Genomic DNA, 21508 nt, shown 5'->3' with positions numbered 1-21508 from the left:
ATCAGCCTTTGGCCAGTAAATTTGCTACTGGGGTCCAAGAATTTCTTATAACACTTTTGTAAGGTGACAACTCTGACATAAGGCTCTAGGAAGACTGTGAGCAAGTTTCTTGTGTCTGTTATTAGCTATTACCATTGATAAATTATTGGGCTAATCTCTGCTGACTACTTAATGCTTGAGAATTTCTCTGTTCCTCTCTTCAGAAGTTCAGATCATGAGTAACTCTTGAAAGGGGAGAGGAGGGAGAGGACAGCAGTGCTCCAATCTGTCCCTCCGAGCAAGGACTACAAAGACAGATGGGGAGCAGGCGAACCAGCAAGAAATCATTAAACTAAACTCATCCTCCCAGATCTCTCCTGTTAAGCCATCCAAGTGTGAGATAAAGCACGAGGTGTGCTGGCAGTTCTTGACTTCCCTCTTTTCTCCTGTTCCAGCATTTGGACTGAGACAAAGACGGTTTCCAAACAGATGTTTCTTCTGCTCCCTAAGTCCGCTCTCAACAGGAGTGATGCAGAGTAACTCTTGGCCTGCATTTACATTTTTTCTTTCTTTCTTTCGTTCCTTCCTTCAGTTATCCCATCTGCTTATGACTGCTTTTTGGGCCCTTGAGCCATCCATGTGTCAAAAGCAATTCACGCTTTGCCAGTGCTGGGAGGAAAGAGGCAGATCAGATGCGTGGTCCTGAAATGGAAAGAGTGAGACGTGTATATTGAGCCGCTGAGTGAACCTGTGACCGTGCTAAGTTTTTCTTCCAATATGAAAGGACTCCTTTCACATCTTACTCTGTGGGTCCTATTTAGAGCTGTGATTCCCTTTTCCAGATTTAAGGGCCTGACGGAGACCTGTTCAATCTGTTTAGGTTGTCATTAGCCAAGATTGTACCTCGAGCCATGGTGTGAATCCGTTCAGTTTATCCACCTGGCTCCCTGTGCTGTCTTAGCAGCTCCGAGTCACTCGTGTTCCAAAGCATCTTGCAGTGTCCCAGGCTGAGAAATCTCTTCTTACCAAAAGAGGATGTGGCTGATTGTGAGGGTGGTCTTCACTTTTTATATCTGAAAATCCTTTGGAAAGGTTTCTTTGACTGAACTAGAGCTTTTCAGCTGTCCAACTTGGGCTGCTGGATTCGGAGCCTTACACAGAACCCCAGCCTTCTGGTGCCTCATAATTTCCATAACTTTATTTCATGGATATTTCTGCTCTGGGCGAGGAAGGCTTTATTTACTTGCCTCAGGATGGCTCCGTGGCAGATTTACGCACAGATTCTCTGGTCTTTCACTTCCATACTCACAAAGTATTCCTGCCATGGTCCTCATCCAAGGCTCAGGAGTACAAAGCCTTGTGTCTTCCCTGTTTTGTGTCTTTTCATAACAGATCTCTTTGACATCTGTCCCACAGGTAGGCCTAAGAGGTTCTAGAGACTTTTTTTTTTTTCTTTTCTTTTTATTGTTTTCCTTGAAGAAGAAAAGAAAAATGCCTCCACACTTTTCTTCCTTGCAGTCTGCCCGTTTTTGGTTAGTTATTGCTACAGCTTCTTTTAGAGCATCCCCTTGGGCTCTGGCTCTCCAGAAATGAGAATCCTGTGCAGATGGTATCTTTAGGGAAAGAGAAAATTACTTACCTTGTCATAACGTAGGTCTGGAAAAACAATCTTGCTTAGTGTTTGTGTTTCCATCCACCTTCTGTTTTAATGTGGGGATATCGTGGTGAGGAGCTGGTGGATTCTGGCCTGGGTGTTTAACTGATCGTTGTACACCGTTCACCTGGAACATTGGTCACTTAAGGAGAATTTGTAGTTTGTGTGTAATTAGGGATTTACGAAGACCATGTGCTGTACATGCTTGAAGGGGCGTAGTTGAAATGTAAGAGCCCTCAAGGCAGCCTATAGGTATGTCATGGTGCCCAAAATCTCAAAAGCTCGGGGAATTTCCTGCATGATTTATGCTGCAGGCACAAAACTCAGGAGGGGGACTCTGAGGTGACATTTGAAGAAGCGCAATTACTAGGTAAGTAATTTTTCTCCACTTTCTTTCCTCAAAGCATGCTGGAATGAAATAGTAGTCACTAAGAAAAGCCATTACCAGACTGCCCAACCTAGAGTTAAAAGGACTTGAAAAAACCAAATAATAGTGTCACACAAAGTGTACTGCTTGCTTTCTGGGTCCGCCTGCCATCTTTTGTGCGTGCAACCCCTGGCAGCAGCTGTAGAAAGAGTTGTTGCGTGTTTGACAGACATCTACTCTGCAACTTTGTTAGCAAAAGTAATCTTGTGAAGTGAACCATTGCATTAGAATGTGAAGGTAATGGTTTGTGACATGGCAGTAGTGTTGGGGAAGATGCTTGGTACGCCTCTTTGTGCAAGAAAGTCTCTGTATGTATTGGGATATATGCTACCTTTTCACTTTGAAAATGCAGCACGTACAGTAATTCCTCAAACTAGCATCATGGTAAAGTATAGCACAGTATGATGTAGTTCATAGGTATATTTTAATACTTTTAAGTATCTAATATTCTAGTATTAGAATATTATTGTTTAGTACTCCAGTATTTTACAAAAAGAGATTGATTTCCTATCTCCTGCTGTAACTTGAACACATTCTAGTATCTTCTACTTTGAAAGCACTTTTAAGTGCTACAGGTGCATACTCACAACTTAAATTTTCGTTTAAGAAGTCTGTTTTGGGTGGGAAATCTGAATGCATGGAAGCAGTAAACTAGAGCTGAGTTCAAATTCTGCACAGTGTCAAAAACACCCCCCATGTTTTATACAGACCTTAAATTTCTTTTCTGGTTTCCTCACAGGTGTTGCTAAAAGAGCTACTTCTGCCTTCATTCTGTGGTAATGTCAAGGGAGATCATAATTATTCCTATGATTTTAAACTGATCTTTCTTGAAATGTTCTCTCTTCAATTTTTAATCTTTCCTGTATCTCTCTATTCACTTTCTGTATGTTTGATGGTACAACGCCTTTACTTTCATCTGCATCACACAAGCTATAGTTAGATTTGCTCTTTGGCCCTGACCCCAGTTTTTTTGCAGCATGCCAAATTACCTTTTGAATATCCATCTGTGGAAGAAATCATCCCTCAAATTTACTAGGATTGGTTCCCCTGGCGAAGACTGCCGGCAGCGAACTGGGCATCATGGATTGCCCTTTTGTGCAAGTTCTCTAAACCTCGTGACAGCAAGTGCTTGAGCAGCAGTTAGAGGTAACAAGCTTAGGACGAGAAGAATCTTCATCGTTTTTATTGCTGCCCTTGTTGTACAGCATCAGCTTCGGTCGTGCTCTGGAATATTGTATGTTTGATCAGTTATAGAGGCTCGGAGGAAATACGAAGCTGGCGGCGTTAGGGTGGCCGAGAAAACAAATACCTTTTGTTTCTATTAGAATTTTCCACAAGCTTTGATTCTGGGAAGTGAAGGAGATGAGACTACAGCTTTTCTCATCTCTCTACTAAATCACCCTGTGCTTTGGTCTAGACTTGCAAATTTGTTCTCAAAACCATTGTCGTCCTCGTACAGTCTAGAATCTCATTAAGAAACTAACTGCAAAATCAACTGCTCTTGCTGACATGTTTCCTGATTTAGATGCAGCTGGATCCAGCTGGGTCTTAATGCCTGAGGTAGTCCTATCGAAGGATTTGTATTTTTTTTTCCCCTCTTGACACGGTTAAATCTAGTTGCATTAGGAATTTAATTAGGAGTTAGTTTAATTGTGTTTTGAGCTGTTCTTTCTTCCATTCAGCTTTCCTAGCAGGGGCTGTGAGTCAGGAAGACTCTTGAGTTCTATTTCTGTCCTTGTCACTAACACTAACGACCTTGGACTACTCTGTGCTGGGTTTTTGCCTGTTTCCCCAGTGCAAATCAGGCTTCTAGTCCTGCTTTCTTCCTGATTGTGGTGGGGAGAGAGTGCTTACCTCTGCAGATCTGAGCTGAATAGCTCTCCTTTGCTCAGCTGGACTGTCGGTCTGGGAACAGCAAGCAGAAGTTGAAACTTTTTTTTTTATTATTATTATTGCAACTTGCTGGAAGGTGCCTTGTGGCTGTGCGATGGAAGGTGGTTTCTTCTGGCTTCATAAAGAATTCCTCCATTGCTTCCAGTGATGGAGATCAGTTTTCTGAGCAACGGTCTGCTGTGTCTTTGGCTATTGAGCAAGAGTAACTGATGTAATAAAAAAACACCCATGCAAGTTTGAAAACAAACTGCCAAGACTTTGCCAGAAAAATCTGAAGCGAAGCCCCGCTCACCCGTTGCTTGAATTGCTCTATTTACTACTAGATAAAGCGACATGTAGCAAGTAATTCATAGTATCTATCTATCATCTAACAACAAACAATCAGCTGATGTATTTACAGTCACGAGGCTGACAAGGTTTGAAATTTTGTTTTAGAATCCGTTCTAAAGAGCTGGAGCACATGGGAGGAGTTGTGTGCTTGGACTGGTACTTTGGGTACGGAAACGCGAGCCTTTATCTTGTGTTTAAGGAAAAAAATGAGTAGAACAGTGGCAAAGACAGCTGTCGAAGAGCTGAGGCTTTCGTGAGCTTTGGGCGTCATTCCAAAGGGTGTATTTGCAGAAATTTTCTTTTGAGGAAGTAGGTTTGCAACAGGAATCAGTCTTGTGTTATCTGGGAGGCTAATCAACCTCCTGCCCTGGTCAGTGTGTGTGTGTGATCCCAGCGTTCACTTGCACAGATCGCCTCTGTGACTAAGAGGTGTGTCACTGTGTTGGTGCAGCTGCAGCAGAACGATTTGTACTCTCCCGAGTCGGGGACCTTGCCCAGGTACGTGCAGTTATTGCTGCCGTATGAAGTCATCACTGACGCCAGCTGCATGTAGACAGATGTGTATTTTAGACACTGAATCTGCCCCTGCTATCTCATGCAACGTGGCTCTGGGTCTGCAAGATCGCTGGGCAAAAGACTATTGAGCACAAATTCACCAAGTGAACTCGGTCCCGCGCTGTTTAATACACTTTGGTGATTTTTCTTTATTGCGCCAGTGCTCTCAGAAGAAGAGGGTGTGAGGTCTGTGATGTAGGTGGACAAGCTGAGGCACACCGTGGTGGAAGTTGCTCGGCGGTTGTGTGAGGAGGGTCAGGGACGGAAAGCAGTTGGGGTCAAAGAGATTGTGTTCACCTGATTTTGCCAGGGCTTTCATTTGGTAGTAACAGCCTCGGGTTTTTCTGGCAGTCACTCCTTTACCATCAGTTAAAAGAAGAATGATGCGTTATTCAAAGTTAGAGAAATGAGGTGACGTTAGATTAACTCTTACCGAGGTGAGACTCTGTAATGGTTACGAGTTGTGTGAAGGCTAATGAAAATCTCTGCAGTTCACTTAATGTTTTATTCAAAGACAAAAGCTAACATGGATGCTATAAAACAGGCAGGTTAGCTAGCATGTCTCTAAATTGCTCAAGTTCCTGTTGGGATCTATTGGATTTACTGTAATCTTTAATTATAAAATGTAATTACTTTAGAATGGATTATCAATGTTGGTGTCCATTTCTGTGGGTTGCTTGGTAACGTCTTTCATGTGGTGAAGCACTATCTGTTCGGCGAGTTACAGGCTTTTAAACCCATGAAGTAAAAGCCTCTGGATATTAACGTCTGCCTAAATGGAACCTTTCAATCAACTGTTTTTTTTGTTATTATTTTGCTATTATGTACAAATATTTCTAAGGACAGTGTCCCAAAGAAGTAGCCTGAGAAGCTGCTCAGCTTTATATTAAAGACTTTCAAAACAATTCAAGCCTTTTTATAACATTCTGCCATGATGTTTGTATGGATATTTATATCTCCATGTGACAATATTAGAAACAGCAGCAGATAACAAACATGGTGCTGTTCCATTACCTTTCTTGCCATCAATCCTCAGTTACACGAGTGTGTGCAAGTCTGATTAGAAAAAAATATCGTCCATTATTCCAAATACAAATGGCTTATCCTGATGTGTTCAGGCAGACTTTTCCCTCTGTCTGCAAGACTGACAGTCGGTTCCTCTTTTTCTTTGCATCTTGTTATCTGGCAAATTATGTTTTACACAGCTGGGGAAAATATATGGCATCATATTGCAGGTTAAAAACCCAAACTAGAACAGGGCTATTTTGGGGTAGCAAGAAGGTTAGGGATGGGAAAGAACAGGTCCTAGTTTTGAAACTGATAGGACAACTAATCTTCCAGCTGCAGAGAAAGGAAGTGAAACCTGTCTGGTAATTTGAGGTGGGAAAAACCAAGTACGAAATACAATAGGGAGAGAAATATTTAAAATTACACCCACCACCACTTTTTTTTTTTTTTTCTGAGAACCCAAACTGAAAATTTCTTAGATAGCATAATAGTTCAATATTTGAAGGGGAGTTGAAGAAAGGAGGCTAAAGAGCCACAAAAGTGGTTATCTTGTGAAGATAATGGCTTTGTGTAATGTTCCTTGGAAGTTCTTGAAAAGGGCTGATTGGTTGGTATATTTAGATTTCATCTTTTAAGCATCTACTAATTATCCCAGCCTAGATGGATAAAACTAATCAAATAGCTGTTTGGGAATGCTCTGCATTTTGAAATCTTCCCTGGTAACAAAAGGAGGGCAAGTGATAGCGGGGGGGAATTTTTTTTTCCTATTTTTTCCCCTCTCATCTCTGTTTTTTGCAAATACATAAACCCAGGGATTTTCAGTGGTTTAGTTATTGCATATATTAAAGAACATGAGATTTGCACATTTCTTCAGAGTGAAAACACTTCCTTCATCAAGTTTTTATCCTGAGCCCTGTTTCTTCATTAAACTCACTAAGCATCTTTTTGTCTTGAATTCTTCCCAACTGCCTTGCAATTGGAATCTGATTTTCCATAACCTCAGGTTCCCTGAAAAATCAGTAAAGTGGTGGCACTCTGAATATCAAGCCTGTAGTACACATGGGCCGAAACTGTAAATCCCATGTTCAGTATCTCCTGTGTTAGAGCCTGGGTGGCATCAGAAAAGCACTGCCAGCCGGAGGAGCAGTGGTGCCCTCCTGTAGTATGTCACGTAGCATGTGCGGAGAGGAATTGTTACCAACTTTGTTGATGCTTCTATTTGCTGAGTCTGGAGTGGTGATTTTTATTGTGTGATTTGGTGTATTTGATCTCAGAAAACATAAGAATTTTGTTGAGTTCAGGCATGTCAAGAACAAATGGAAATGAGAGAATGGGCTGTGGTAGCAGCATAGGGGCTGGGCTGGGCTTGTTAGGTTTAGCAGATGGAGAAGTTTGGGGTATCAGTGAAAACATTAAATACTTGTATGGTTTCCTGCTGCAGTATTTGAAAGGACACAAGCACTTAGTGTTTGGCCCAGTATTTTAAAGGAGAGTGTTTATAAAGGTGACTCCTAATATTGCCATACATTAAATACAAAAAATGCCCTGAAAGCAGTTTGAACCTGCAGTGGTGCAATCTGAATACCTACAAAGACGTAGTTGAAGCCCCTGAACCAGCAAACAGCTCGCTGCAGGACTTTGCACTTAGCGCCTGGCTCTGCGTGGCTACGGGCTGCTGCCCGTAGGAAGTGCACACGGGCTTGAGAGCAAGATCTTCCTTGGGTTTGGATGGAGCAAAGCATGGGAGAAGGTAATGGCCTAAATGATGAAAGTGATAGTGTGGGTTTTCAGAATCCAGTTTAGTTACTTGTAGTTGATTTTAATATATAATCGTCTAGCTGGGTAGCTGAAAATCTCAAAAGTAAAAAAGTGTCTTACAGATTATAGAAAAGAAAGAGCAATCTGACAAATTCGATTATAAATGTGAAGTCTCTGCTATAAATCAGCTGAAAGCCAGGGTGATTAGAATTTCAGGGCCAAATAGATAATTGTCTATTAGATGGCAGATGGCACACTGGTAAGGACAAAATCTAAAATTATGGATCTATTTCCATAATTTTTGTGGTTCTGGTGCCATTTTTCAAATCTAAAATGGCATAATGTTAATGCTGACGTATTGTGATCTGTCATGACTAGAATGGCATAAAATATTCACTTCTAACCTTGGCGTCTCATCAGAAAGCTGACTTAAACACCTCACTGTGAACAGTTCCAGTTTGCACCTCTCAGCTACATCCCGTTCTGTTTCAGCCCAGTGTCTGGAACCTCTGTCAGAGAAAGCTTCTGAAAGCTCCATCTCAGTCCTGCGTACGGTATATAAATGTGGCATCCCCACTTTTAGAAACTTGATGAATCTCTTTAGTGGTTTGGAACTTGAACTGCTAAATTTGGATTGCAAAGGCAGCTGCAGAAAGCCAGAATGGGCAGAATGGCGCAGATGCTTTTGGCTTTTAAACTTTTCCAGTTGCTGCTTTTGGACCCATCATTAGAGAGAGGAAATCGTGATCTTGCAAAATGAAAGGGTACCACATTATGCATCTTGCCTCCCAAATATACAGAGTTTAAAAACAGTGAGCAAAATTTTGTTCACGTAAAGGAAAACTGACAACCCTTTAGTATGACGAGGCAGCATATCCAATCTCATCCATCCTCTGTCTGCCCGATTATCAGCTCAGGACAGACAGAGAAGGAGAGTTTAAGACACTGCAGCCAGCACAGCCCAAGAAATCATTCTGTAAGTTAAGTTTTTGCAACACTGTGACAAATGCAGCTTTTAAATGGTTGAATAGGCAAATTAAGAATAAACATATTTATTCAAATAGCGCTCAGGAGTCCTGTGTGAAGTAAGTCACTTTGGGGTATCTGTCAGCAGGCCTCATGCAGGCCCTCCTGGTGTGAGAAGACAGGAGAGGAGGAGATTTCCCCTGTAGGATGTAAGTGGCTGTTGAAGGGGAACCCAGGGTAGTTTGCTTGGCTGTGATGGGGGTGTCAGTGAACGCTGGGTCCCAAGAGCCATCTGCACCAGCGTGGCAGAGATTCCTTGTTTTCTCGCATGCTTTGCAGAAGAAACCTTGGACCTTCTGGATTGGAGGGGTTAAAAAAGTTGAGGGAAGGAAAGAACTTTAAATTTCATACTCAGCTTAAATGAAGCTGATTCAGAATTACAACCTTAGGAGTTTTATGCAACAAAATAGAGTCATTTCCACATCCTCTCCGTGTCCAGGCTCTCTGTGTGCCAGAAGGGTGGGTCCTCCTTCCTCAGCTCTGATTTAGAAGAGAAATGAACCGAAAGATTGCCTAGCTGTTTCCTTTCTCGTGCACGAGCCCTATCGCTCACTGTGGGAAAGCTATCTTCGTGGAAACACCATCTTTCCTGCAGTAAACTTCAGGATCAAGCTCTGAGATATAAAAGCATTCACTCGGTACCATCAGAGAGTCCAGAGTTCCTCAAAGATTTGCCCTGTTACGTTAATGGAGAATGAGAACTTCCCATTCAGAATAATGCTGCCACTGAAAAAAACCCCCAGTGATCTATCGAAAACAAAATGAACACCCCGAGTCATATGATTGAGGCATGTTTGAGTGAATTTGGGGGGGGGTGGTTGAGGGGTGTTTTCCGCCCCCCCAACCCGGCCATCATTTAGTTTCCTCGGAGCAGAGCACTCCAGTGACGACTTCATCCCACACTGAGTTTTTAAAATCCAAGTTGACTTTATTTGTTTGTCCAACATTCCTTCTCCTTGTGGTGTTGGAGTCTGAGTGTTATCAATCATTCAGCAAATGTTTATCCTCGTCCATATGACCAGTTCTGTGAAACTTTACTTTGGAAGCTTGATGTTTAAAAAGCTTGGGGGGGAAGGGGGGGATATCTGGTGGTGTGGCTTTTTGTATATGTGCTCTAATTAAGGAGGATACTGCCTGAGGCTTGCAGTGTTGGGTTTGTGAAAGACAGCTGGAGGGAAGGACGAAAGTAAGAACCGAAACGACAGTAGGAGTTTCAGACCAAAGTCACCTGCATATCCTGATCCTGAAATAGAGCAGTAAATGCTGTTGCAGACACTAGACAAGGGCACTCTGTGGAGGAATGGTTTGTTTTAAACTGTCATTTTCTCTCAAATGTCTTGTTTGAGTGAAGCATTTTAGAAGACTTTTATCTTTGTTGAGTGGTGGTGGAGAATATTGTCAATTCTCTGAAGCGCCTTCTTCCCTTTTGTTATCTGACTTTTTTCCAAGGATTGAATCAAAGAATGTACAGGTCACTACGGTGCTGGGGCTGAAACCACTCAGAGCGGAGTTGTGTGGATTATAAAAGGGAGCTTTATTTAAGGCTCTCCTTAGAAGCTGACAAGTCCTAGTCTCTGCTAGCTGAAGAGAGGATACTTGTAGGTTTAATTTTTCCTACCAGCTGGAGCCAAAAGGGCAAGAGGACAGAAAAAGCTCTGTGTGTGTTGGAACTTGCACAAACATACTGCCTTGCAATCGTCGGGGAAAGGTTAATGTGCTGAGCCCAGGCAGGACAGTTCAAATGTCCCAAAAGGAATTGTTTGAGTTGGAAGGGGTTTCTCAGAAATCACCCAGCCCATATGCAGCACTCTCTTAAGAAAGCACTTTTGGGTTTTGATAGGAAGATATCAAAATGTCATGGATTTCCTCTTGCTCCTTTATGAATGTATTCTGTTAATTAATAGAAAGAAAACTTTAATGCAATCCTTAAACAAAGACCAATTTGCTCCCACAGTATTAAGTGCATTGTGTACCTCCGTGGTGCTGCTTTGCCAAAATTGTATGTGTAACTGCTGCGAGGTGGGCAGATGGTGGGTGGCTTTGCAGTTGGATCAAGTTTCATTATCGCTATCATAAAGAAATGCAAAAACTCGGAAGGTAACATCCGTGTACTTGGGGATAGATCAGCTTTGGCCTTGCATTTTTAGCCCTTTTTAATGACCGTCCTGAAATACTGATGCTCCATGAAAAAGGCCAGAATGGAGACATCCTTCTGGAATTCCTACTTGGTTTGCACGGCCCAGGGGAACAGTGGATTCTCAGCGTGTTGGATACTGTGGTACTTCTGAAATGAGCCAGTCCCAAGTTCTGCACCAGGAGCGAGGAGTCTGAGACTTTAGCGAACTGCTGGATGCAGCCCCCTTCAGAAGTGTTCAGGGCGAATTAAGATTTTATAATTAATGGGCCATTGGTTGCCGGGTTTAGCAGTCAATGGGAAACTCCCATTCATTTCCAGAGCTGAAGTTCAGAAAACTTCCAGTTCTGTCAAGCGCTTTCATTCAATTTTTCTTTTCACAGATGATGAAATTCGCTTGGGATAACTACAAACAATACGCGCTCGGAAAAAATGAACTGCGACCGCTGACGAAGAACGGCCACATTGGTAACATGTTTGGTGAGTTCTGAATCATAAATTTTAGTGCAATTTCATTGAATTTTTTAAAGGTCGTGTATCCATGTCAGTTCCTTTCTCTGCAATGCAGTGAGGTATCTGTAACGGGTTTGATCTCTTTCCGCTTTCCATTTTTATGAAGTGAGACTTTCAACACAGCTCCTAGGGGTTACCTACCCATATCCCATTGCTGGGCATCTCTCAGTGCCCAGCCTGTATCACCTCTGTGTACAGATCTAGCACAAACTTGTCTGAGAACAGTGCTAAAACCAACCAGTGTCTTTATTAAAACATGAAGTCAGTCCAAACCTGACAATGCTGCTATTTGTCTAAGCTTGTAGACGTCAGGACCTGACCAAACCGAGCATTTTCTCTCTCGTTGCTCCACTGTTGAGCAAGATGTGAATTCCATGAAATATTGAGTGAGTGAATCAATATTAAAGGCTCTTTATACTATGTGCTTACTGGCTTGTATAATTTTACTCTTTAGCAGATTACCTTTTTTTATGTGAGCCACTTGTATAATTTCAGTGCTATTCCCCTGCTCGTTCTGGTGAGATACTTGTTGACTTTTTTGGGATATAAATTTTCTTTTTCTTCCTTTGCACTCAAAGCATTTCCCTGCTGTGCTCACTTTGCCCTAGCTTGGCCTTGCCTGCACAGGTTGTGCCATGGTGAGGCAGCCAGCAGTATCTGCTTTAGCAGCCCTTTCTGACCTGACTTGGGGAATACTTGCTGTACAGAGGTCTCCCGGCTTCTTTCCGCAGGACCCTGTTTTGCAGAGATTATCTCCCAGAGTCCCTCACCCAGATTAGGGTGGAATACAGTTCTTTTGTCAAAATTTTGGCGAATTATCTGTGAGATTTATTTCCTCAGGGCAAAAGGAATGGACTAATACAGTTTGAAGAAACACTCCTATTCCTGTTTTTATACTGTCTAGGTGTCCCAGTCCTCCTCTATGTCAGGTGTATGACATGGCTGTGATCTCTCAAACCATGTGTGTGGAGATCTACTGCTTTGTCTGGAGACTGAGTACAGCCTCCTACGCGGGCTTCATTAGCTTTGGGGAGCTGAGATGCGTGTGAAAGTGAAGTTTTGAAGATGGAAATAGCATCCCATGTCTTCTGGGATGGCCAAAGCTGTGAAGAGCAGCAGCCCCGTTAGGCATCTGGGCTGCTGATGGGCACGGCAGAGGAAGGGCTGGCTTTTAGTTCAGCCACAGCACAGGGAGAAACCTTGGTGTTCCACTTATGGTGCCCCAGGTGAGACACTTGTCTCTTTAGTTCCTGCAGAATTAACTCACATCTGGTTGTGCAGTACTGTAAGTTGCGTGGAAGCCACATTAACGATTGCTGGGGTACCTGGAGGAAGCAGTTTTGGAAGTGTGCCTTGTACTAGCGCGGGCTCTGTACGACCAGCCACTGCTCTTGCCCAGTCTCACTTTGTCAGGAGCAATGATTTGGGTTTGTTTGTCCTTTGCCTTCCTCGTTCAACACCTCAAGAATACCCAGGTTTCTTATTTGAGAATTTGCATTAACTTCAGCACTAAGTTAAGCATTTTGCAACTGTTCCATTCTGGCAAGCTTGTCAAAATTCCTCAAGGAGCACGCCTGTAAACCGACAAAAATATTGAAAGCTTTTAAATGCATTTATCGTGCTAAAACAATTGGCAGTACTTAACGCTTGTTTGTAGCATGCCTGTGAGCACTCTCAAGGAAAATGCTTTGGAGCACAAGGATTTGCAGACAATTGCAGAAAAGAAGCTACATGGTACATTTTAGCCTTTTAAAAGGCTTTTCCTCCTTTTAACTGTGGCTGGTAAAGAACAGAAGCATCAGACAATCCGTTGCTGCAGCCCTCTATCCCTCTTGTCTTCAGAGACATAGAAATTAGGACAGGGCACTGTTCGCCTTTTTCATTGTTGCCCGTTCCCCCTCCTGTCACATCATGCATCTTTTTATTCCAGACTAAAGATGTAATGGAGGCAAAATGGGTACTCTCCAGGCTGGAGGTGTCAATATTAAGCTGAGATTTCTCTGCAGCTGCTTCCATGTGGGAGGAAAGGAACCTCTCTGGGGCTATTTTCAAGTATGTTTGTGTGCATGAGAAGCAGTCAAGTTCTTGAAGAGTGATACATTTTCCTGTTGTGAATGTGATGCTCACTTGTAGCCTAGCCTTCAGTTTAGCAGCCTCACCCTGGGGGAAGCGGGGGAGCTGCTCTTTATCAAATATTCTCTCTAATCAAAGTAGAAATACAAAATAAACACTCACCTTCTGCTCCTACATAGCATTCTGCTTCTCTTAACAGCCATGAGCTAGCATCCTTCCCCAACGTGTGCCCTGATGGTGGGAAAATCGCAGCCAGAAAAACTCTTGTATCTCCACCCTAGTTAGTCTCCTTTCTCCTCTGCCTCAGAAGGTGGCATCTCACATCTGGGTACAGTTCCCATACTTCTTCGTACCCAGAGCTCAGACTTGCCCACTACCCAGGTAAGTGCTAGGCAGCTACCCACAGGGGAAGACAGCGTTCCCACTCACTTGGCCTTTGGTCTGGTGGCTCCTAAGTGGGACTGGTGCTCTCCAGATCCTATTCCTAGGGCATCAGTTTCATCAAGATTCTCCCGTGTTCTGGACGTAGCTTGTTTGTACAGAAGTCTTCTGATTGCTGTCATTTATAATCATTGCACCTTGAAAGCCCTTTCCTTAAGCCCACTAGCTGTGCTTCTTTCATAAGCATTATTTATTCATCTGTGATGCTTGTGACAAGATGTGCCATGCTAAACATCCCATCCCATGCCCTCCAGTGGGGTAAACATGTTTTAGACTTGCGGCCGCTTCAGATGTGTGATGATTTCCCTGGAAATTATGCCATGGATCTGGGCAAAGCACACTACCAGGGTGGAAGGATGATCTCTGTTAGGATAAAACCACAAGGTTCCAATGTGAATGACTGCACAACTGCAGGATTTTGAGAATTAGTCTGCAAAATTTCTCTCTGCGCTTAAGCTAACTCAAGGAAGGCCTGCAGAGTATCTGGCCACGGTTAGAATCAGGCCCAAAACATGCTTGTTTAGGAGAACTATTTAAGAAAAATGGCACAGCTAGGCTTGTGGCTAAGGGTGAATGGTAGAGCTCTGCAGGTATGTATTCTGTTCCCGGTGCTGATCTAGTTATTTTAACCCTTCTTACCCCAGGATCTCAGCATTCCTGTCTTTGGTGTTGTGAGAATTAAATTAATTGATGTTTTCAAAGCATGTTGAATTCCTTGGAGTGAGGCTGCTGGAGAGGGCAACCGTATTATGTAGCGCAGCACTTGAAATGCACCTGTCACTGTGATATCCAGCATTAGATAGCTGAATTATTATTCTGCCCGCTCCCTGGGTCTGTCATAGCCACTTATTTTTCTGACAAAATGTTTTTAAAATCCTGTTAGCTTTACAGAGTTTCTCTAGGTATGGGAGAGTGAGCTGGCATCTATTTCTGCTCATGCATCAGCTGAATTGTCAGTTATGTTTTGATTGCACAGTCTTTTAACAATGATAAGGTAAGAAGCCTGATTTTCAGATATCTCTTGAAGTGTGCAGTGCTGGCAGCAGAAGAATCCTTCTTTGACTTATAACCTGAGCCAGTTTGCTCCGAAATCAGTGACAGCAAGTAAATATGGAACCTTGCTGTGCTGTTAGGCAGTAATTTTTCACCACCTTAACTGCACATTAGTATATTAATTATAGTATAAAAATAGCAATCCTTAACTAGGTTTCCCCCCTTTTTTCCTCTCTCCCCACTTGAAATCATGCCTAAAATTATGAATTGCCTTGTCGCAGCCATTGCTTCTCTCAGCATATGCTGAATTTGTGCATCTTCATGAGGCTCTGTAGCTTTATCTGATGTGAATCCATGTGACAACTGTCACATCTAGGACGCGGCCAGGTCACCAGAACTGGTTGGCAAAGATCTGACAGCAGCTGGATCTAAAAGATGTGAGGTGTTTAGACTTCATCGTCGTGTAGGGCCCTCTGTGTTGTTCCACGTTTGATTGCTTGGTGACAGAGTACACAGGGTGATCTGCATAGCCTGGATAACAGTTCTTGGAAGCTGCTTAGGCTGTGTTTGTGTACTCAGCTCAGACTTTGGCCTGAACTGTCCTGACAGTTTGTTTTGAAGACAGGAGGTCATTGGTCTCAGTTGCCTGGAAATAGTGCTATTTTGGCTCTCGAGGATAAAATAAAAGGTTTGAAGTGGCTGGGGAAGAAAAGTAGTGACCGCATGAATATATACAGAGGCTTTTAGAAAGTACCAAGTTGGTTGTCCTGAAATTCAGAAACCTTCAGGTTTTTACTCCCTGGCAAATGCAGTGCAATCCTACGGGACTTTCTCACTGCACCGTGACCTGCCCAGTCTCTGACATGGATGGAGATGGAACTAGCATCTTTCCGCTGGACTTACATCGCCAAACTCCTTTCACAGGAACTTTGAAGAGCGGCTAGCGTGCACTTGGACTGCCACCCTAGGTGCTGGCCCAAATTAGGCACAAAAGGCTCCACGTTCCAGAGTTAGTCCTTTCAACCATCCAGTCTTGCCTGTTGAGCCAAACATTTTCCAAATAGCTGCTTCCTTCATCGGTGATTTAGCTAGGAAGCCGTGAAGCAGCCAGGAAATGTGCCCACCTCAATTAGAAGCAACAGGAGTTGATGTATGAATATTTAACACGGGAAAGGTAATTGGATGAAAATACTAATTTAGCAACATTCTACCTACCAGAAGAGAAATGGTAACCTCCAATTGTGCAATCACTTGGTGCAGCTTTTCTGTTCTGCCTGAGTCCCTTTCTCTGTGATCACAAAATTACAAAACCCTGGAGTGTCCTTTTATGTGATTAAAATAATAATAATAATAGTAATGATGATTGCTCTCTGAATTTGTATGCTGAATTATTCCTGCTGCCTATTGCACATGACATTAGATGGTTGGCTCCATGGGCTTTTTAAAGAGAAAAATATATTGTAATGAAGATGTTGCTGGAACACTGTTGCTCCCCAGCATCATCATCTTATTTTTATGTATAATGCTACCCGGTTGAATATTATTTTCAGGAAGGGTATTTTGAGTTGACGTTGGCTTTTGCTGTCACTGAAATCTGTAGCAACAAACTTTATTTCCTGTCAGCAGGAAGCAGTGAATCAGGATATCCTCCAAATACCAAACCTGCTGGAGATTGGTGGCATGATTCATGTTAGCACTGACATTTATCCCTGTTACGGGGGTTTTTTCCCCTGCTTTCCACCTGCCAAAGATCACTCCTTCCAGACACCAAGATTGTCATTAATACTGCAGGAGATCCGTTCCCACTCTGCTCTCACCTTCGGTCATGCTGAGAATGGTGGCTTCCTTTAAATGTGCCATTTCAAGCATTAGCGCAAACATCAGGGCTCCAGTGAACCCTGAACCTCACACGGAGAGCTTTAAGCTTATTACAGTAGCTCCGCTGACGGGTAGTAACTTGTCAGCTTGAAACACTGATTTTAAAAGTTTAAACAGAAGAAAACTATTAATGTCTCATATAGCGGCCTAGGGCCTTCTTCAACACCTTTGCTATCAACCGCTTGTTCTGGGGCTGAGCTAGACCTGATCAGCTCCGCTGTGGCAGCCGTTCTTGACAAAAAAATTATTTGAACCAGACAGGTTCATCTCCCCTCGGCCGAGATGTACATCTTGGAAAACAAAAACCAAACTCGGAAGATTGCGTGAAGAACAGCCTTGGCCTGAGATGCAAAGCACAGATGCGTGTTCCAGTTTGTGTTCAGCCCTTTAGATAGGAGGACAGCTGCAGAGACTGGACAGCAAGGGTTTGGTCTGGGCCTGTCTTTAGCAGGAAACTGGGCAAACTTCACATTATCTCAGTGTAAAACCATTAATCATCCCAGGCTTCCTCATGAGTTTCATGAACTTTCCACTGACCCTGAACAGTTTTGAGTTTAATGAGGCTTAAAAGTAGGAGAGGGTTTTGAGATTTGTCAGAACTGCTTTGCACAGCAAAATGGAGGAGAAGGAAACAAAAAAACCCCAGAAAAACAGGCATTAAAGTAGCAAATGGAAGCAGAAAAAGAAAGAAAATTGTGTTGAGATGTTGTGACTACAGAGCATTCTTTGGGACCTCTTTTCAAGATGCTGAGGAGAACGTACAGCGGTGTGGAGGAAGCAAGCCATGCATGAGCAGCCCTGTTACCATGTAGACAGGGGAACAATGCAGGCTGTAGCTATTTTTTTTTTTTCCTTTTTTCAGGCTCTGGGGGCTGGATTTCAAAATACAGTGAGCTTGTCTTTAAGCTTTTTTCTTCTTTTTTAGGTTTTTTATTTGAGTCACCCCGTTATGGATGTTGTTTGTGCCTCATTCCGGACACTAATTATGCGGAAATAATTGTCTAATCTTTAGAGATATTGAGCGTGTGATTAAAAGGCAGCCAACTGAGAGTGGGTGTAGTTGGACTGCTCACCGCTTCTTCTCTGGATTACGGAGGCGTTGGTGGCAACTCCACAGCAAAAGCTGAGTTGGAGGTTTGGCGCTTCCAACTGGCCTGAGCTAACATCCAGCATCCACTCCAGGGTTCTTCATGGCACCCCTCTGTGTCAACTTGATAGTAACGCAGAATATACAGAGTTGAACACCAGACTTGGAGCTGCTGCCTACACAGATACCTCTGCTTTGGTCAGAATGTATCTTTCAGAAGTGCTGAGGGCCATCTGTCTTCTAGCCACCATTCACAATTAGATGTTTTGTATAATTTCTGCTGCAGACCCAAACCCACCTGCAGACGTGCACTACCAGAAACTACGTAAAAAAGCAGAGCAAGTTAAGAATATTTTTTAAATGTACTTTTAGCTATGCCTTTTTATGTTGGAAATATCTTGAGATTTCTGGTTTTCTTATCTTTGTGTGTAGCTTTTCCTTGTTTATTCAGAGGAGGTGGCGAGCTATAAACTGTGTAGCAAAACCCTCACTTATCTTCTTTGTTTTTAATTCACCCTTTTTCCACTATTGAAACTTCAGAAGAGATTAGGCAGGTTCAGAACTGGCTTTGCTGCGTTAGATTTCACATTTAGAACTTAAGTGCTTTATCATATCTTTTTTTTTGTGTGACTGCTGAAGTTTCTTGCCACTTTCATTATGTGTCTCATTGGATATTCATCTGGATTAGTGTTAGATTTTGACATTTTTCTATTCGCCTTCAGGAGATCGCATTTCAAATGGCTCCTGCTACAGAATTTCCTTTTCTGTAATTTCTCCAGGTACTTGTTTCTGATTTTTTTTTTGTTTTGTTTTTTCATCTCTTCTGCCTTTTGGGGCAAGAGAAGACCCTTATCTCACCCCATCAATAGGTTTAACATCATCCCATCGGACATCAACTTTCAGATTTGTCGGTGGTTTCAAGGTTGGATCTATGTGTTCAGAATATTGTGGTAGGCATTTGTCATTTGAAGACCTTTATACTTTTTAAAAATACTCTCTTTTAGCCTCTCAGGATTGTTCTTGTCTCTAGAGAGAATTTTTTGGAAGTTCAAGAAAATCCCTTAGCCTTTGCTTGAGGCGTCACTGTGAAAAACGGGGAGGATTTTTTTGGCCTTACAAAAATTGTTCTTCCTTCTTCTGATGTTTTATTCGCAAAAAATCTACTGCGCCCTAACACACTTTATATGCAGCTCCCAAAAGAAAAAAGGAGAAAAATCTCAGTGCAGAAAAATAAAGGTGTTTCAAGAGAAAGTTCTAAAGGCAGAGGTTGTTTCCGTACCAATTTCAATATACCCATAATATCCTTGCTCTGATACAAACATGCAATTAAGAAGACCTAAATTACGCCTATTTCTCGCCACAGTGCTTTTATCTGAATGCCTGATTACATAGGGATGTCATTTCTTCACAGAGCTGGAGGATGGGAAAGCACAAATTATGTGAATACTAAAGTGTAGCGTGGTCCAAGATCACAGCGTTCCCAGTGATGGTCTTTGCAGCAGCTTTGATTTGTCTGTCTCTCATCTTAATTTCCGAACTCAAATCTGTACTCTGTTCTGAAAGCAAGAGCAGGTAATTCAGGAGCGAAGAAACTGGGGAGCAGGTTTTTCCCGTACATGAGAGCAGAGAGCTTTCGTTGACTTCTCCAAGGCCTTCTTCAGGCATCTGGAAGTGGAAGTCGCCTTCAGGCATTAACACCTTTTGACTAAGCTAGAACATTCCTTCTCTCTTGGCAGGCTGCATCCTGGTTGCTGTGGGAACCAGCATTTTTAATTTCCTGACTTCTGTGTACATCCAAAATTGTAACTGTGATGTACTCTGTCACTAAGGTAGCTTTGGGGGTTTGCAGGGAATCGAGCCCTCAGAAGGCGTTTTATGTAGCACTTCCTTCCCTGACAATCACTTTGGTGCATCTCCAAGGGGCATCTTCATGGGGCTTTTTGGAGACCTGTAATTCTCATTCATCTGAGTGAGTAATCACAGAATAAAAAAAGGAACAGCAAGAGGTTATTTAGTCCTTAAGCCATCCCTAAGCTACCCCATGTTGGAAAGTCACTGCGGGCATTCTGCTTCAGTGCTTTACAGTTTTAAAGCTTGTGCTGGTGTCTGACCTCACTTTCCTGTGGAAAGTTAAGCTGTGACTTCTTGGCCTCTCCCTGTGGATGTGGAGAATGGTTTACCATCTAATTCTTTGCAGCATCTCTCTGTGTCTTTGCAAAATGTTGCCCAGTTCCCTTCAGTCTTCTCCCCTCAAGGCTGAGCAACCCAGACCTTTCCAGCTTTAATTGTAGGTCACGTTCTGTGGCCTTCTCGGTGCTCCCCTCTGAGCCAAGTCTTTTTTGAGTCGACACACTGTCCTACTGAGGCTTTGCCAGTGCAGAGTGGAGTGCAAGGGCTCTTTCATGTCTTGCATGTGACACGCACTATTTACCCGTCCCAGGGTGGGGTTTGCTCCTTTTTGCAACATTACAACATTGTTGATTTGAGCTGAATTTATGATCTGCTGTAGCCTCGGTACCGTTTTCTGCAGAGTGCTGTCTAACCATTTATTCCTTATGCTTCATGGTTCATTGTTCTTCCCTCAGGGTGAAAGACATTGTGTGTCCTTATTGAATTGTATCCTGGTTATTTCAGACTATTTTCCCAATTTGCTAAGATTATTTTGATACCTAATCCTGTCAAGCAACATACTGGAGAGCATTTGGAGTCTTTCAGCCAGGGTCTTGTTCGTGTGACTTTAACAACATAGGAGAGAAAAGGAAGAATGTGGACAGATGGTTCCAAGAGATGGAGTTACCATGGCTTACTGTGTTCCTGCTCATCAGCTGAGACATGGTAATGGACCATTTGCATTCTCCTGACCCATTGCATTCTCAAATGAAATGTATTTAGATTCTTTCATCGTTGATTATTAGGGACCTTAGCTCTGCTCGTGAGCAGTAACTTGAGTGCTTAGCAATATCTGGATTGATAGCAGGTGTCCAGGCCCAGCACCTCCCATTCTGTTGCATGCTGAACAGCATAATTAATCTTACTAACTTTGTTTTGAGGCAAAGAGCAGTTTCATTCCTGTATCTCTGAATTCTGCTCTCACACCTGGGCTTGTGTTAAGGACCAGCTCATTTCTGTGAACACGCTATGGGAGGTGATGTTCGCTTGTCTGGACTATAGATAAAACCACGTCAGGGATGAGCAGTTTTATATCCCAAACTAGAATGCACTCTGTTCTGCAAAGCCCCTCCAGAGTGTGTCTTATCTGCTGAGGGAAAAATGCCATCTAGAGTTACAAGCTGCATCTCTCTCCTCTGCTGTCATAACACATCTGCCACAGCCACTTTTTGGGAAGTAGGTTTGGAAGATAGAAGGGCACCTTCTTCCTCATTATTATAACAAAGTGTCTTTTCTTTGAATTCTAAGATGAATTAGCAGTCTCTGCTCATTAGCTGCTACCTGTGTCTCTCGGAATCCATGGATAATAGTTGCAGGTGGGACGTGTGTTTGTTTTAATAGGCCTGTTGGGACCCCTCACATTAAATGATGCAAGTCCTCGAGGAGGTATGTGAAGGAGCAATAAATAGGATGTAATCAGATTACCTTTAACCAGTCTAAAATTAATTTCAAACATCCAAAAGAGGAGAGACCAGCAGTATTTTGCCCCACCAGTATTGCTACTGTTGTCTTCTGCTTAACCTTCTTGAACTGTTCCTCCCAGAATTACTCCTTGCTTGTCAAATTACCTATCTTTGCCAGAAGTAATTA

General features: G+C 42.8%; 1 protein-coding gene across 1 annotated transcript in view; it reads left to right on the top strand.

Moving 5' to 3' along the window:
• MAN1C1 (mannosidase alpha class 1C member 1) overlaps positions 1-21508 on the top strand; it is a 64802-nt gene that overhangs the window by 10183 nt on the left and 33111 nt on the right. The window contains exon 2 of the mRNA XM_086479213.1: positions 11148-11244. Within this exon, the coding sequence (XP_086335339.1) occupies positions 11148-11244 (97 nt within the window). The remainder of the gene's footprint in view (positions 1-11147; positions 11245-21508) is intronic.

This window comes from Leptosomus discolor, chromosome Z, assembly GCF_034619465.1.
Source record: "Leptosomus discolor isolate bLepDis1 chromosome Z, bLepDis1.hap2, whole genome shotgun sequence".
Taxonomy (NCBI): domain Eukaryota; kingdom Metazoa; phylum Chordata; class Aves; order Leptosomiformes; family Leptosomidae; genus Leptosomus; species Leptosomus discolor.
The sequence above is the reverse complement of the archived record's forward strand: the minus strand, read 5'-3'. Positions and strand labels throughout refer to the sequence as shown.